This window comes from Mirounga angustirostris, unplaced genomic scaffold (assembly GCF_029215605.1).
Source record: "Mirounga angustirostris isolate CCGP_5_RB_7025 unplaced genomic scaffold, mMirAng1.0.hap1 SCAF_5, whole genome shotgun sequence".
NCBI lineage: Eukaryota > Metazoa > Chordata > Mammalia > Carnivora > Phocidae > Mirounga > Mirounga angustirostris.
This window is the reverse complement of record NW_026991713.1, coordinates 60,758,663-60,775,867: the sequence shown is the minus strand read 5'-3', so window position 1 is coordinate 60,775,867 and position 17,205 is coordinate 60,758,663. Positions and strand designations below refer to the sequence as shown.

General features: G+C 52.8%; 1 protein-coding gene across 1 annotated transcript; it reads right to left on the bottom strand.

The window, feature by feature from the left end:
* Positions 1 to 767: 767 nt before the first annotated feature.
* KRT79 (keratin 79) lies at positions 768 to 13,166 on the bottom strand. Its single transcript, XM_045867928.1, has 9 exons — positions 12,684 to 13,166; positions 10,200 to 10,420; positions 9,087 to 9,147; positions 8,868 to 8,963; positions 3,664 to 3,828; positions 3,331 to 3,456; positions 2,451 to 2,671; positions 1,737 to 1,771; positions 768 to 1,460 (listed from the first exon to the last, which is right to left on the bottom strand). Exons 1-9 carry the CDS (start codon positions 13,164 to 13,166, stop codon positions 1,255 to 1,257), a joined length of 1,614 nt encoding a protein of 537 aa, XP_045723884.1. The 3' UTR covers positions 768 to 1,254.
* Positions 13,167 to 17,205: the final 4,039 nt, after the last annotated feature.

Sequence of the window (17,205 nt, the reverse complement as noted above, 5' to 3'; positions counted from 1 at the left end):
ATTTCTCACTTTCCTCCTATTATTGACTTCTAGGTTCATACCATCAAGGCCAGAGAAGATACTTGGTATGATTTCAGTCTTCCTGGATTTGCTAAGACTGGTTTTGTGGCCTGACATATGATCTATCCTAGAAAACGTTCCATGTGTGCTTGAGAAAAATATGTATCCTGCTATTGTTAGGAAAAATGTAGATTCTTATTGATGACCAGGTATGAAGGCTGAGAGAGAAGCCATCGGACTGCTCAGTGATAAGTTAGGTGGGAAACCAGGAGCCAGAGGGAGGGGAAGCAAAGGAACTGGTCCTATTAAGACCCTCATTAGCCAGGGGCTTTACACATATTCTCATCACACCTTGCTTTTACAAAGGAGGAAAGTGGGGCTCAGAGAATTTAAGTGACTTGCCCAGGGTCACACAGTAACTGGCAGAACTGGGATTTAAACCCAAGTCTGCCCAGTTCTGAAGCCCAAGATCTCTCCACTGAACAATCATGCTGCCTGCCCCACAGAGTTAGCAGAGAACTCAGTGGCATCAGGGGATGGGCTGGTAATAGGCATCTGCTCAGTGGCCGGGTCCTGCCTTGAACAACTTATATATTTCTTCAAGCCTTCTCCTGTGAGCTCCACAAAGGAGAGAGTAAGAGCCAAGGCCTACAGTGGTAATGGTATCAGCTGGTGTGCTTCTAGCGTGGTGAGTAGCATGGGGCATGGTGAGCGTGTGGTTGGCAATTTCAGTCCCCCAGGCAGGACAGACTGGAGCCACAGACAGCTAGCAGCAGTTGCCATTTATTGAGATACATCACAGGCACAGACAGGAGAGCCAGGCATGGATAGATTCAGAGAGGGGTTGAGTCTGGTGGAGACTGGGGAGGTTGAAAGGCCTTCGGGGACCACTCCCAACTTTCCTCCTTCCTCCCCCAGCCTTCCCTGAATGCAGGCAGAAGAATAGAGGAATTGAGAGAAATCCAACCTCTCTCAGTGGTCAAAAGGCCACCCCCAAATCACTCAAATACATCACTCAAGGTGGTGGCCTTAACTTCCCCTCCCATCACATTGCAAAAGCAAGGAGAAAATGTGGGTAGATTTGAACCTTCCCAAAATGCAGGTCACAGGCAAAGAGTCTGGCATGCAAATACACCGGACCTGTGGTCCTGGGGCTGTTCCCGCTCCTATGGAGGCGGGTGGGGAGGGCAGCAGAGGTGGGGTGAGTAGAGCAAAGAGGAAACTGCAGGGGCCCCAGCTTGCACTGCTGGGCAGCTAATACCTCCGGCTTGACGTCTTGACCGTGGTGGTCTTCCTCAGGATGGAGGTGCCCCCAGAGACGGGCCCTCCCTTGACAGTGCCGTAGCCCACATTGGTGCCGAATCCACCCTTGCCAGCACCCCCTCCCCCGCCCAGGGACATGCCACCCCCGAAGCCAGCCGCACCGCCTCCGCACACCGTGGTGGAGTTGCCAGTCACCGCTGCAAGGCAAAGGGTCTGGGTGAGGCAGGGCAGCCACGCTGGAAGAGGGAGGGGGACTTGCAGAAGCCAGTGAGGGACGGGAACACAAGCAGGCAGTGGAGCCGTAGGAAACTGATGGGGAAGGTGGGGCAGGAAGCTCATTCTTTGGGAACCCCTGAACTTGTCTCCAGGGGCTCAGGTGGAGGGCAATGTCCTTCTGGCCAAGGACAGATTGAGTGGATGGAGCAGAGGACCGGGGCTGGGCGTGGGGTAGGGCATGGCAGCAAAATACTCACAAATGCTGACTGCACTGGGACATTCTCCAGACATCCTGAAGAAACAGAAAGATCAGGAGAAGGGTCAGTGGTCCCTGGAGCCCAAGTGAAAACCCTCCCCCTCCTTCCTGCCTCCCACTCTCTGCCTTCACGGTGGATCAACTCAGTGGGTCAACTCTCGAGCCAGGGCTCGCAAGACAAGACCAGAAGATGTGAGAAACACGTGCACGTGGCTGTGCTGGGCCTCACAGACCTTCCTGCAGGTGCGACAGAGAAAGCAGAGCCACAGCAGGCCAAGTGGCCCCCTCCTCCCCTGTCCTTGTCCTGCCTTCCCTCTGCATGCACATCATGGACAGCAAAGCTCATGCCAAAACAAAGCTTCCTGGTTTCTGGCTCAAGTGACTTTCTTTACATCTCATGCCTTTCCAAGGACAGAGATGATTAATTTTTTTTTTTTTCAAAACTTCAAAGGTGGTGGAATCTGGTGTTGGAAGAAGCCTCACTTCTGCAGGGCTGCCGACCACCGTAAGGATTACTGATTGTCGTGCCAACCGAGGAGAGGCGCAGCAGAGGCCGTGAACACAAATGGAGTCTCCCGTGGGTGATGAGTTAGGAGCCCAGCTCCCTAGTTCCTCCCTTCTTGCCCTACCCCCAGCACAGAACCGACGATGACACGGGCTCTCCCACAGGCAGGGCAGGAAAGGCCTCTGAATCAGGGCAGGAGGGGGCCCCCACCTGCTCTCCTCGCCCTCCAGCAGCTTGCAGTAGGTGGCGATCTCCACATCCAGGGCCAGCTTCACGTTCATAAGAGCCTGGTAGTCGCGCAGCAGCCGAGCCAGGTCCTCCTTGGCCTGGTGCAGGGCCATGTCCAGGTCCCCAAGCTTCTTCTGAGCATCCTTCAATGCCATATCCCCATGCTGCTCCGCTTCTGCGATGGCCATCTGCAGTTGCTGGCACTGCCCAAGGGATGAGAGGTGTTGGGAACACCCTCCAGGGTCATCACATCCATCTCTCTGCCCTCAAACCAGACATCACCATTCCCCATCCGTCCCCCCCTCAACCCCAACTGAGAAAGAAGGAAAGGAGAAATATTCATCTCAGAGAAGAGATACTATTACACAAGCAGGGTCATGTAGCACCACTGGGAAAGTCCTTACTAAAGTCTAATCTTAGTCCCTCCTGCTGCAACTCAGCCCAGTGCTTCAAAGAGATAGAATAAAGAATATAACCTCACCATTAACCAGATGCTTCACTCTGATCTGGGGAAAAACCCAAGCTTTTTAGCCACATCCTAGAGGGAATCAGCACCTATGACCTGGACACTTGAACTGTCAGCCTCCTGCTCCGACCTCCTGGAGATAGGCTCAATCTCCTTGAAGGAGATCATCCCACCTGCTCCACCACTAATATGCAATGTGATCTTGGACAAGTTCTTATCATTCTCCGGGCCTGTTTCTTATCCTGTAAAAGGAGTGTGTTGCTCTTAATGGTCCAGCGTTTGAGTGTGTCCCATCCATCAGGAAAAGAGCAGTTCTCACCCCTCAGCGTGACAATGAAAAGGTCACCACCTCTGCCAACCCAGGCCTGATCCCCAGGCTCCCAACCAAAGGCTCACCTGCTTCTTAACTGCATCCACCTCACCCTGCAGCCTCTGGACAGTGCGGGTGAGCTCAGCAATCTCATTCTTAGTGTCCCGCAGGTTGTCCCCATGCTTCCCAGCTGTCACCTGCAGCTCTTCATACTGGAGACCAAAAAAGTCTCAGTGATCTGTCAGTTCCAAGCCCTCCTGGGTAACTAGTGGTCCCAGGCCCACCCTTACAGCGAGAGCCCCACACCCTCACCCCCACCCCCACCCCGTGTAGGCTGGGTGTGTCTGGCCCCAGGCCTCTCACAATGGCGGAAGTTCTGTCTGTCCCAGCCCACACACCTGACCAGCCATTCTTCTCACCTTGATCTGGTACCAAGCCTCAGCCTCAGCCCTGCTCCTCTGGGCAATCAGCTCATACTGGGCCTTGACCTCAGCAATGATGCTGTCCAGGTCAAGTCTGCGATTGTTGTCCATGGAAAGGACCACATTGGTGTCAGACACGTGGGTCTGCGCTTGGCTCAGCTCCTGCAGAAAGAGATAGCTGCCACCAGCGTCCCTGCTCCAGGCTCCCAGGAGACACCCGAGGGATGAAGGACGGGGTCCCCAGGTGGCATCAGGAGGCCTGTGCTCTGCCCCAGGCTGCAGCCTAGAAGGAAAGGCCTCATTCCCTCCAGCTGGGAAATGGGGCTCTCATTTTTATAAATATCTTTCCCTTTTGTGGATTTACAGGTTTCCCAGAGATTAAAGAAGGGGAAAGAATGTGTACGTACTGCACCCAAACCCAGTGCCAGTCCCTTTCATCCTCAGAACACCCTGGGAGTCAGGCCAGGCCACTTTTGTCAACTTGGGAAAAGTCTCCCCTCTGAGCAGGGGCAGACAGTGGGACCCGGGGAGCTGAGCATGGGCCTGATTCAAACCCCACTCTCCACTCAGCCAGCTAACAACCTGCACCACAATTCACAGTGGCCCTGACACACAGGTTGGTTAGGAAAGAGGCTTGGGAAAGAGAAGTGACACATCCAAGGTCACCAGGTCCAAGGTCATCCCATCCAGTCCTGGGGCCCAGACTGGAATCAATCAGTTGAGCAACAAATCCCAAGTGGTTTCCTCTAGACTATACTGACATTTATAGACCATGGTGATGTTCTTGGACCCTCCCTGGGTTTTTAGGACCATCGAATTTGACATATAAACAGGCATTTAAAGATGCCATGAACAGCAAGTTCAGTTTTTGTGTTCTGTCTTTGAGTTCAGCTCTATCACTAGGTCATCTGCATGGTCTCCTAGCTGAGCTCTGTCTTCGTCGCACCCATGGTCCTTCCCGCCCTGGGCTGCCGACAAACTGCCCAGACTCCAGCTCCAATCAAATCCCTCATCCCCTCAGTGCTCCTCAGTGGCTCCCAAAGGGGAGAGAATCTTCCCCCTCAAAGCCAACACCTTGTGTGCTCTGGTCTTGTCTCCAGCTTTCCTGCAGCCAGTGGGATTATAACAGATAGAGCTGGAATATAACAGCTGCTCTCACTGACTGAGAATTTCCTGTGGGCAGGTGCTGTGTTAAGCACTTGACAGGCACCAACTCATTACAGGCCCTTTTCCAATAGCACAAAGAGTAACCTGCCCCAAATCACAAACTGATAAGCAGGGAGCCCAGTCTCAATCCTAGGTCGTCTGACACCAGAACCTGAGGTGACACAAACTAAAAGAGAGATAGGCAGAAATCGAGAAAGAAATCTGCCAAAGCCAGAACTGCCGTCCATACCGACATAGATTTAGATTACTAAGTTACGCTGTCTTTTGAAAGGTGGGATGGATGAAGAGGAAGGGGCGAACACCAATCACTGAAATGTTTGTGGTTTAGTGAAAAGACATGAGCTCTGGAGACAGGCAAAGCAAAGTTCATGTCCCCAGCCTGCCATTCATTAGCTGTGTGACCGGGGTGGTCATGAAGCCTCATGGTGCCTCCGCCCCCTCTTTTATAAACTGCCCGTGATAATACCTTCCTCATGCGGTGGATGTAAGGATTCAGATCCATTTGTGGCCCATGGTGGGTGCTCAATAAAATGCATTATGTGCCCACACCTCTCTGAAGGTTGGTCAAGACGTCCATGAGGCTTATTTGCTACAGATCACGTCATTTTGCCACAGCAGTGACCACTCTGCCAGTGTCATCTTGCAGCATCACCCCCTCACCCTCCCCAGCTCAGGGTCCCTCGGCAGTCCCGTGCCAGAGCTTGGTCCCGAGGAAAATCAAATTGGAATTTTTAAGACAAGAAGATCTACCAGATACCACCTAGAGTGATAGAATAAGAGGATAAAAGGGTTAGGCTTTCCAAAGAAACAGAGCTGATACAAGTGGAGAAGGAAGAGTTCTGTAGATTAAAGGTATGTGTCTCCTCAGACACCAGGGACTGTGAGAGGAAGAGCAGGTGGAGGGCCTCTGGGCAAGGAGGAAATGAGCCAGAGAAGCCAAAGTGTTGACACCGGCGCAGGGGCTGAGTCCCACAGGGATCATCCGGGCCAGAGGGAGGGCACGAGGCTGCTTTTCTGCCGTGTAAGACATGCCAGGGCTTGGTGGGTGGCCCTCCGGATTTCCCTGAGATCTAGCTTGACCAAAACCAGAGCCTGAAATCAACTAGTGAGTGCTGATTCGTGCAGGAGGCAGCAAGGAACAGCTGCTCTGGCCTTCATTCTCAGCCCCAAAGAGGCACAGGTAGGCAATGAGGAACTCTGACAGGGAGGAACCCTGGCTTGGCCCCTAGCCCACCTTCCCTGTCCACCCAATCCTCACCTGATTCTCCCAGACCCTCTCTGCCCTACCCTGCCCACCCACTGTTCCCCAGACACATGTGCTCTATGCTGCGTCCATGTCACTCTGCAGGCTGGGCCCTGGCTGGCAGGCCCTTCTTTCTCCTCCTTTAGAATTCCTGCCCTTCCTTCAAAAATTCAAATCCCATCTCCTCTGAAGCTACCCCAGCCCTATAAGGAAGGGTCAGGCACAGCCTGCACCAGGCACCTTGTCCCTGTCCCAACACGGCCTCAACACCATGTGCTGAGACTGTAGGGCCCCCAAAGCCAGAGCCATGTGGAAACTACTCACTAATATGTGGTATTAAATGATAAGGAACAGCAAAGGAAAGAACACTGGGCATGCCAGGCATGTGCTTTAGACAGTAGGAAAGCCAATTCCTACCCATTTAGAGAAAAGGGGGCAGGCACTGTTGACCTGGCCCCAAAGAGAAAAGAACCTAAGAGAAGAGAAGGAGGAATCCCCAAGCAGCAAACCACCATCAGTGGTCCCAATAAAGAAGAAAGTTGGGAGGCACCTAAGAAATCAGCGTGATGGCACAGAACATTCCCCAACAAGCTCCATTCTGACAGGGCAGGTAGAGATGTTAGAAGGAGAAAAACACAGCCAAGGATGAGCCAGGGAAATGCTGAGGCAGCTGACAAGGGCTGTAGGGAAGCTCTAGGTGAGAAGAACAGAGGCAGCATTGGGCTAACCCGAAAAATCCCCCCCAAAACCCAACAATTTAATAGCTATGTCATTTACCTGTTTCCCATCAAAGAGAACAATCATCAAACTAGAACGGGCAGGATGCTGGAGAAGAATTAGAAAGCCAAGACAGCCACAGAAAGTATGACAGGCCTTGGCCTTGTTGGGGACTCTCAAGGGTCCAGGCCAAAGGAGCATATCCTAGGAGGCCATGGGATTGCCAAGGGGATGAATACTCCCAGAGATCCGTAAGAAATATGGAGATTAGGAAAGATTCCAGAACCCCCGACACAGCAAATGTCCTCATTTTCAAGGGGATGATATTTAGACTTCTTCAGCTTAAACCTGACGTCAACCTCCTATGAACTTCTAGAATCACAAAATGTAAGAGGCATAGAACGAGCAAGACTTCCCTAAGGAAAGGCCAAGCCAAATAGATTTCATTTTCTCCTGTGGTTGTATTACTAAAATGCTAAAGGACCATCACAGACATTGCTTGACCAAGACTTCCACAGCATTCTTGAACACAAGACAGAAAGATGTGGGCCAGATGATGATATGGTCAACTAGATTTTAAAGTAGCTGAGGCACTTGAACCACAAATTAGTGATTAGTGGAGTGAGGTCAGCCTGGGAGAAAGGCACCACTGAAGACCTAGTTCTTGCACTAGGACTCGGTTCTTGGCCCTGTTGGCTTTAATGTGCTCACTGGTCACGTACACTGAAATGAACATTCACATTGAACTGAAAGTTTACCAGGTCTGCAGAGAACCCCAAGCTGGGGTATCATGAATACATCCAATTACCCAGTTGGGTATCTCCAACATATGGATAGGGGAAATCGAGTTTCAAAGTGCCCACAGTTACCTAGACGATGGGATGAAACCATAATCACATGTCACAGGGAAAATGGGACTCATTAACTCTTGCATTTGGTTTCAAAACTTCAACTGCCCAAATCTAGGAAGTTGGAAGCAAATGGATACATGCCTCACTTGAAAGCATTCACGTGGAAAAGTCCCGGGGTTTTTTAAGGAGCAAATATTGTGAAATGGCTTCTAAAGATGACACATAAACTAGCGCAACATTAAGTGCACGAATGCAAGTCTGTAAGCTCCCTCCCTATCCCACTCTTTTCCAAAGTCTGGACTAAGAACGCTGTTTCCTCAGCTTCCTCATATGCCACAGATGTCAGTCCCTGAAGCATCCTGACCTCTAAAGTGTTGCCTGTGAAAGACAATATGCCACACAGAAGACAACTGGGTTTGTTGCCTGGAGGGCAGAATCAGGGCCAATCAAGAGCAGAAGTCATGGGAAGAAGATTAAAATCAGCTTTCTAATTTGGTCAACAATGAAAATGCCTGCCCTAAAAAATAGTGAGCTCCCTACCACCAGGAGGATTCAAGCCGAGGCTACATGACTCCTATCAGCGATGTTAGAGAAAGGGCTCCAGCACGGAGGGACGGTGGGCCACGAAGCCCCTACCAAATCTGGGTCTAGGTCCTGGATGCTAGGATCAACTCAGGTTAACTTCAGCCCTCTCGCCCTGGTCTTCAAAACCTCCTGGTTTCCTGGGACCCCTCCTGGATCCTGCAATCTACCCACTACCCACACCTCAACTCCTGCACCAACCTGGAATCTCAGGCCCTTCTCTGCCCCTCTCTACTCCTCCAGCCCTTGATCCGTTACAAACTGGTCTAGAAGGGAAACAGTCTAACAGAGGAGCGCGAGTCAGACTCTGAAGTCCAAGAACCAGGTTTTAATTCCGGCACTGCCTCTAACTAGCTAAGTGACCATGGGCAAGCTACCCTGAGCCTCCGTGTCCCCTACTATACAATGGAAACAATAGCTGTACCTCTACTGTGGCTTTGTTGAGAGGATTATGTAAAACTTGGCCCGGTGTCTGGGCTCATCCTTAGCACTGAATACATACATGGAAGCTCGTGTTAATGAAAGGTCCAAGTTCTATCTTCTTCTAGTTAAGTTGCACTGGTGAATTCAGATCAGACCTCCAGGGGGAATCCCCAGTGCTATACATAAACGTAATTGTCCCTGTCTATTGGTCATCTCACCATTTCATAGAGATGATTCAGGAAGTCGAGCTCCTCAGTCAAGGTGCCGACCTTGCCATGCAGATCCATTCGGCTCATGTACGCAGCATCCACATCCTGGGGGCAAGAGAGACAGCAGGGCAGATGCCTCAGCCCCCAGGGCTCTCACCTCCCTCTGAGTCAGCCCAGCACCTTGGCAAGCCCAAGAACCACCTCCCCCACTCCCTGCCACCTGTTCACCTTCTTGAGCAGCACAAACTCGTTCTCCGCTGCAGTGCGCTTGTTGATTTCATCCTCATACCTGTTACATAGGAAGACTCAGGCCAGGCTCAGCCTACTTCTGCCTTTTAAGACATTTAACCCACTTGACTTTAAGCCCCCTTGGGTCCCACATTATCTAAGAACACCTCTGAGAAGCAGTTCTGTAATGCAGCCCACCAGTGAAGAAATTTGGGGTACAGTCGTTAAATATTCCTGCCCACCCGCTTTGAGGGAACAGGCCCAGATTTTGTGCAATAATATGGCAATCAAGCCATCTCTTTGGATCAGAGCCCATAGGAGGCTTTATAGGAACAGGCAGCGATGTGTCAACTGCGGTTTATTTTTGCGTTCACTTTTGACAGGCAGGAGGTCATTTAAAACAGCTCACTTCTCTCCAACTGCTTTTGCTGAGATTTTAAGGGTTAGAAATCACCAGTATCAAGTTATTGGGAAAGTTATGAAAGATTATACCCTAAAATTATAGATACACATATCAACTCATCATAATATATGCCCTTTATCTGGATCTTGATTCAAACAAACTATTTTTAAAACTTATGACATTTTTGGGACAGTCAAAAATTCAAAAAGAATGGATAGTCGATGATATTGAGGAATTACTATTTTAAAAACCTGAGATGTGGTTATGGCATTATGTTTATGTTTGATTAAGTCAAGCTATACTGATGAGCCATATGAATATAGCCAGTAAATATCTGTGAATGAAATCACACGATGGCTGGGATTTGTTTCAAGATGATAAAGGAGGAGAAAAATCAAGTGGGTGTATAGATGAAACAAGACTGCCTATGAGTTAATAATTATTAAACCTGAGTAATAAGAACATAGAGGTTCCTTACATATTCTCCCTACCTTAGAATTTTTTAAATTATGAATAATACACAAATAAGTGGGACAATTCTCCAGTACACAATGGGCCCAGGGCCTGGACACCCAAGGGAAGCTGCTTTGTCTGTGCACTCCCCCAGGTTGGACCCAGGAGCCTGGGAATGCGGTGACCCTCTCTGGGGAGATTGCCCACGCGATCCCCTCCCCACCCCCACATGGGCCCAGCCGTCCAGTCCTCCTCACTTGCTCTTGAAGTCCTCAAGGACATCCTGCACATTCCTCAGCTCTGAGTCCAGCCTCCCCCGATCGCTCTGGAGGTTGTCCAGCTGCCTCCGCAGGTTGCCCAAGTAGTTCTCAAAGAGGGGCTCCAGGTTGTTCCTGGTGACACCCAAGTTCTGGCCCTGCTCCTGCAGCAGGGCCCACTTGGTCTCCAGCACCTTATTCTGCTGCTCCAGGAAACGGACCTGAGCCAGAGCAAGAAGGGTGGTGGGCTGGTGCCATCCCCTGGCTCCAGGAGGGACCCAGGACTGGGCCCATCGTCACCACCTGTCCCTAACCAGGACCTCACAGGGCCAGTGCACGGACCATGCATTGCTGAGGGGAGGAGTTCCTAAGGGAATAGTCTTTGCTGGAAAAGACTGTCCAATCCAATGACAAAGACTCTAAAGAGTTAATAAACTGCAAATGCCCCAACTCAGTCATTTACTAGTTGATGACAGTCAAGTCACTTACCTCTGGGTCTCCCTTTCCCACTTGTCCTGGGTAAACCAGACTAGATCAGTGTTCCTGAACCCTAATTCTGCACCAAAATCAACTGTTAAAAATGCAGATGCATATATAGGTGTATGTGTATGTATGTATATACACAAATATGTACATACATACATGTGTACGCACACACGTGGGGAAAGAGAAAGCAAATGTGACAAAATGTAAAAATTGGTGGATCTAAAGCGAATTAAGTCAGTCAGAGAAAGACAAATACCATAAGATTTCACTCATATATGGAATTTAAGAAACAAAACAACATGCAAAGAAAAAGAGAGAGAGAAAGAGACAAACCAAGAAACAGACTCTGAACTCTAGAGAACACACTGCTGGTTACCGGAAGGAGTGGGTGGGGGGATGGGGGAAATAGGCGATGGGGATGAAGGAGGGCACTTGTGATGAGCACCAGGTGATGTATGGAAGTGTTGAATCACTATGATATACACGTGAAACTAATATAACACTATATGTTAACTACACTGGAATTAAGATTAAATTAAACTAAATTAAATTAAATTTTAAAATTTGGAGAATCTGGGTGAAAAAATATATAGGAATATATTGTACTGTTCTGGCAACTTTTCTATAAATTTGACCTTTTTTTAATTTTAAATATAGATGCCCAGCCCTATCTCTAAAGACTTAAAAGAGGGCTCATGGCATGGGCTTCACAGGCCCCCTGGGGGGTTCTCTGCCCAGCCAGAGACACCGGACAGGATCAACCTCACAGACCCCCAGCTCCTAGAACATGATGCTGAGAGCCTGAGAGAGGTTTTTGCTTGTTTAACCTCTGGGACAGTCCCACAGGAGGACCAAAAGTCACTAGGGGGTAAGGTGAGGAGGTGGGCGGAACAGCTTGCTTCACCTGCCATCTGGTTTCTCCAGGTCCCACCTCCACAGCACCCCAGGCCCAAGGTCACATGGCCTGGGAACCATGAAGCAGGTGCATCTGCCACAAACATAGACAAGACCTCTCAATGCCAAGGACCATAGGGCCCATGAACCTGAGTTCCAGGCCTGCCTCTGCCTCCAAGTGCCTGTATGATCTGGGCAAATCCCTTGCCCTCTCTAGTCCTGTTTTCTCTTCTTCAAAATGGACACAATATCACTATGGGTGTCCCACAATGGGACACTGTGGGCTTCACATGAGAAAGAGGACACGAATGTTGTTTGGGAACCCCTAGGTCACTGAACTAAGATAACAGTTATCCACCAGGATTTTCCCCATCATGGTCCCCTTGCCTGGGGACTTGGGGTAGAGGTAGACAATGCAGCAAAGCAGACCTGGAAATGCCAGAGAGCAGGTACAAGAGCCACCCAGTGAGTCTGGAGGCCAGGGAAGGAGTCAGGATGCTCCCGATCTGGGACAGATCAAACTATACCCCCAGGTCATGGTGCCCTGGCGACCACCCTCTTCACTGTCCACCCCAAACTGAGCCTCTTGACCAGAACAGCAAGGAGGAATAGGAGAAGCAAAATGGTAACTTCTCCTAGGACAACCCCCTCAATCGTGTCCTGATCACATCTTTGTCCTTAGGCCTTCTCCAACACTGAGAGAACAGGGAAGAGATCGGGCTCCTTGGGTAACTTGTTGGACATTTGAGCCGGTTTCCCCAGCTGTGAAATGACCAGAGGCACTAAGTACCACCCTGTTAAGAGGAGCCGTGAGGACAGTCTACTCCCTAATCGTGCGACAGGCCACTGCGTGATCGTGTTAGTGACGACCGTAGGAAAGACACAACACAGTCAAGCCGGGCTCGGCAACAGTCCTCGTGAGTAGAATCAAGTTCACCTGAGCAAGGACAGTAAGACCCAGAAGACTGTCGCCAGGCCAGAGAGCTCCAAAGTCATCCCATCAACCTCCCCCACAACAGTGCAGCCTCTGCCCAGCACCCCCTCTCTTAGCGGCCCTGCTTCTACTCCAAGGGCCCCTCCCTGCCTCCTTCCACCCCAGCTCACCTTGTCGATGAAGGAGGCGAACTTGTTGTTGAGGGTCTTGATCTGCTCGCGCTCCTGGGTGCGCACCCTCTGGATCTCGGGGTCAATCTCCACGTTGAGAGGGGTCAGCAGGCTCTGGTTGACAGTGACCTCCTGGATGCCTCCCGGGGGGCAGGCCGGCCCCATTGCCTGCCGGCCGGCCCCCAACCCCACATAGGGCCCACTGCCGAAGCCGAAGCCTCCCAGGGCCCGCCCTGAGGACGACCCTCCAGCCACACTGACCGAGATGCTCTTGCTGCCCCCCAAGTTATAGAGGCTTCGGCTGCCAAAGCCACCCTTGCTGGGGCCACAGCGCGGCCCCCCACCACTGCTACCGCTTTGGGACACCGTCACTGAGCTGAAGCTGGTGCGGGCCCGGGAGCCACCTCCTCCGCTTGCGGAGTTGGAGCTAAAGCCCCCTTTGGTGGAGTATGTCTGCCGAGCCACAGAGGACCTCATGGCCATCAGAGGGGCCGGAGTGCAGGCTGGGAGAGCAGAGAGCAAACGCGGTAAGCTGCTGTGCCACCGATGGGCTTTTTATCTTTTCCCAGTTGGGCTGGCTCCTGGGCTTCACAGACACTCCTGCCCCATTGCCCCAGGAAGAGAGGGAGGGGCCCCGTGGGCCAGGGGAGTCCCCTCTCCCCCAGCGGGAGGGAGGGGCTGCTCCCAGTTATCACCTGTGCTCCCGAGCTGGGGCTGAGCCGAGACTGTGTGGGGCAGGATGCCACCTTCTCCCCCCTGGGGCTCTTCTGACTTGGAACGGGATGATACAGGCTCCCACGGCCGCCCCCACCACCCAGGGGCTGGCTTGCTCTCCCACCCAGCCCTGATGGCCACCGTCAATGGGGCTCTATTCTGTGGGATCTGGCCCAGGCCCCTGTCGCAAGCCAAGGCCCAGGGCTGTACAGGTGGCAAGGAAAGGGAGGGTTGGGCAATGGGCTGTGGAGAGGGTGCCCAGGCCTGCTCCAGTCCCACCCTCCCAGCCCACAGCCTCATCGCCCCCTGGCAGGTCCAGGGTGGGGGCCACAGGTGACAGGGTGGGGGCGGGGGCAGTCTGTTCTGTCATCCGCTGGCAGATTGTCTGCTGGGCGGAGACCCCGTGCCAAGCAAAGTGGGTACAAGGACAGAAAGAGGGTCTCGGCCCAACCGTGGGGCCGGGGCACTTGGGGAGAAGGTGGAAAGGCCTGGGCTCCTCAGGCATTGCGCCGAGGTCACGGAGATGCATGGCGCAAAGCACACTTGGCTGGGGACTGAAGAGAAACAGGGCGCTTTGACTATCACCTGAGAGCCCTCCCCCCCAGCCCTCTGTCCCGCAGCAGAGCATCCCCAGAAGGGCCCAGCCACTTTAGAGGGGGTTGCAGGTGGGTGGAGGACACATCCCATTCTGATTAGACACAAGTACACGTCTAAGACTGTGTTCAGCAAAGATCCCAAGAACCCCAGGGAGCACCCCAACATTCCCGTCTTCCCAGCCCCCAAGGAGCCTGATGCTTGATTTAGAAAGGCCAGGGGCTCCTTGATCACTTCACACAGCCCCCTCCGTGCCCCCCAACCCACCTCAGGCTCCTGGGACCAAGCACAGCCCCAAAGGAAGACTTGGAGATGTGAGATGTTAGTGAAATGTTAGGACTGAGGGAGTGTTGCCGAGGTGACTTTGGAGATTGGCCCTCCTCGCCCACTTGAGCTTTCAGCTGGAAAACTAGAAAATGGGCCCAGAGAGGCAAGAGAGACTTGCCCGAGGGAAGGAGCCACAACAGCCCCTTGCCACACTCCTTCCACAGCGGAGTTGGGACTCTGGGGACTCTGGCCACTTGTCGCCCCAGGATCCCAAAGGAGAGGACAGCGGCCCATTCCCACAGCCGGAGGAAGGCAGGCAGAGAGCAAACCCACTCCAGACCCAGAGGAGGCTGTGGGACTCTTTCCCGGGGCCACTACGAAAGGCTGTAAGGGGCTCCCAGTTGCTACAGATGTTGAACCTAACGCCCACGAGGGATCGGGTGAGGGGCACTCGCAGAACTAGTCCCTTAACACCCAGAAGGGGATCTTCCTTTCTGCTGGGAGCTAGGATACAAGGCATTTGGGCAAGCCAGGCCAGGAGGTGAATCCCCACTGAGCTGTGTGTCCTTGGGCTGCTCTCAACCCCCCTGGACCTCCTTTGCCTCTGCCTTTTTGAAAGGGGAGCCCTATCCAAAAGCACTGGCCTGTGATTCTAGGACTAAGCCAGGACTGAGCCAGGACTGAGCCGTCACTTCCCACTGACCCTTGTCTCCTGTCCCTGAGGCTGTGCTCACTTTCTCAGCCTCCCTTTATCGCTTCCCGCAGGTGTGTGGAAAGGGGAGACAGTCGTGAGTGGGACTTCTGGGGAAGGGAGTGATGTCAGCCCTCTGAGTCAGGGCAGCCGGGCAAGTGGGAGGAGAGTCGACTACACACACTCCAGCCTTCCCCAGGAATGACAGCCACACGTGTTGACCGGGCTCTCTCTCCCGGGCTTTGTGGGTTGGTGACAGACAGCCACACAGGTTGCCAGGTTCACTCTGCCCAAGTTACTGCTTGGAGACAGGCTCCCTCCCAGCCAGGCAGGGGCTCCGGGGTCTCAGCCCAGACAGAGTGGGGGAGCCACCCTGCCTCCTTAGGCCCTGACTCTCTGCTTTCAGGCAGAACACCCAAGGTCAGACTTTCTTTCTGTGGTTTTGGATGAACAGTTTCCTCCCCTCCGCTGCGTCTCCAACCAAGGGCTTCTGTGTCTGGAGACTTTCACCTGCCTGGCATCCCCCTCTGCAGCAGGACACAAGAGCCGAGGGGATGGCAGTCTGCTGCAGGAGGGACAAGGCAAGATGGCTTGGGTGGGGGCGGACAGATGGTGTCTGCAGAGCACCCAACAGCACCCAACCCAGGCCAGGCTGGGTACGGAGCCATAGCAAAGATACGGGGTGAAGACGACAGTCACTGCCCTTGGGAGCCCTCCCACAGGGGTAGGACTTCCTCACCTAATCGTGATGATTATTACAGTCACCATTTACTCAGCACTTACTATGGGGCAGACACTTTCAGTGCAATAGTGCATCTCATGTCCACGCTGGGTGGACTCCACCGCCTCCTTCCCACCCCAGATCAGTCACCCTCCTCCTAGACCCCTGTAGGCTGCTCCCTTGCTCTCTGGCTTCACGGGTCAGCCAAGGCTGGGGGGCACAGGCAGGAGATGTGAGAGGGTGGAAGGGAGGGCAGGTATTTCTGCCCGGCTTCCTCCCTGCTGTCCTCCATGGTTACAGATTCTTCCATCTGTCACTCACTTTTTCCTCTTGTCTTTCAGCTCTGCACAGGCGACCTCCTCGTCCTGGTTCTCCCTGTTTCCACTGAGAGGCCCACGTCCTGGAAAACCGCTTAGCCCTGGACAAACCAGAGGTTGGCCCCTCCAGCTCCGCTGGCCTCTGGCCCCTCCATCCTTTCTGACTTCCCTTAGGTGCTTCTGGCATTGAAGTCCATTTAACTGAACTTTCTCGGGTAAATTTTGTCTCCTGCTGGGATCCTGAATGGCACCACCTCCACACAGCCCTGTGAGGTCAGCATTATTATTAATCTGTCCTCACAGATGAGGAAACTGGGGAGGTTACATAGCTTGGTCAAAGTCACACTGTTAGTAAGTGGCAGAGCTGGGATGCAAGCCCAGGAATCCTGGGAATCCTTACAGAAGGCCGAAAAGCCTCCTTCTCGGATATTTTTGATGGAGAGATCCTTGGGTCTGAGAAAAAGGCTGACCTCCCCTTAAAGCTGGGGGTGAATGGCATGACCTCCTGTGGCCTAGACCATGGAGTTTGGGGTTGAGCCACATGGGAGGGGGAAGACAGGAGGAGCAGTGCAGGAGCCGATGGGCTGCTGGGGGGTGGGGGCGGGGAGGAAAACGTGGCCCTCCTCACCCACCTAGCAACTGGCCCCGATGCCCATGCTCCTGGCTTCCTGCAGAACTTCCTGCAGAAGAGGGAAGGAGAAGTTTCCAGCCTCATGGTCAGACAGGCCCAGTGATGGGGTGAGAGTCAAGAGGTAAGAGGATGGGCAGAGTTCCAGTCCCAAGTGCTCTTCAGAGCCCCCCTGCACAAGCTGAGCAGCTGATCCCCATCCTGGGTGCAGGAGAAGAAACTGCCCAATGGTCCCAGGCTAATAGGAAAGCTGGATCCCAGACCAGAACCAGAGAGGGACAGAGCCAAGGACAGCAACAGGTGTAGCCAGGCTGTGCCAGGGACAGAAAGGGTCCAGCACATTCAGACTTGGAGAATTAGGGAAGGTTTCCAGGAGGAGAAAAATCTGGTGCACACGTGAGAAGAACAAGGAGCAGGAATGAGGGGCTGTCTTCGGTCTGGAGTACAGTTATTTTACCAGGGAACAAGCTAGAAGAGATACTGAAACATTAGTGGAAATGGAGGTGGGGGAGGACATCCCAGGGAGCAGAGCAGAGGGCTGGAAGGAGCCCCCTGATGAGCTGATTGGGATGAGGGGTGAGATGTCCATT

Bases quoted from the DNA above. Each gene is read 5' to 3' on its own strand.
- KRT79 (XM_045867928.1), bottom strand. From the start codon at position 13,166: ATGGCCATGAGGTCCTCTGTGGCTCGGCAGACATACTCCACCAAAGGG. The intron at 8,964-9,086 runs GTGAACAGGTGG...TCTTGCCCCCAG, and splicing joins AGTTTGTGCTGCTCAAGAAG to GATGTGGATGCTGCGTACAT. The intron at 3,457-3,663 runs GTGAGAAGAATG...TTTGGTCTCCAG, and splicing joins AGGCTTGGTACCAGATCAAG to TATGAAGAGCTGCAGGTGAC.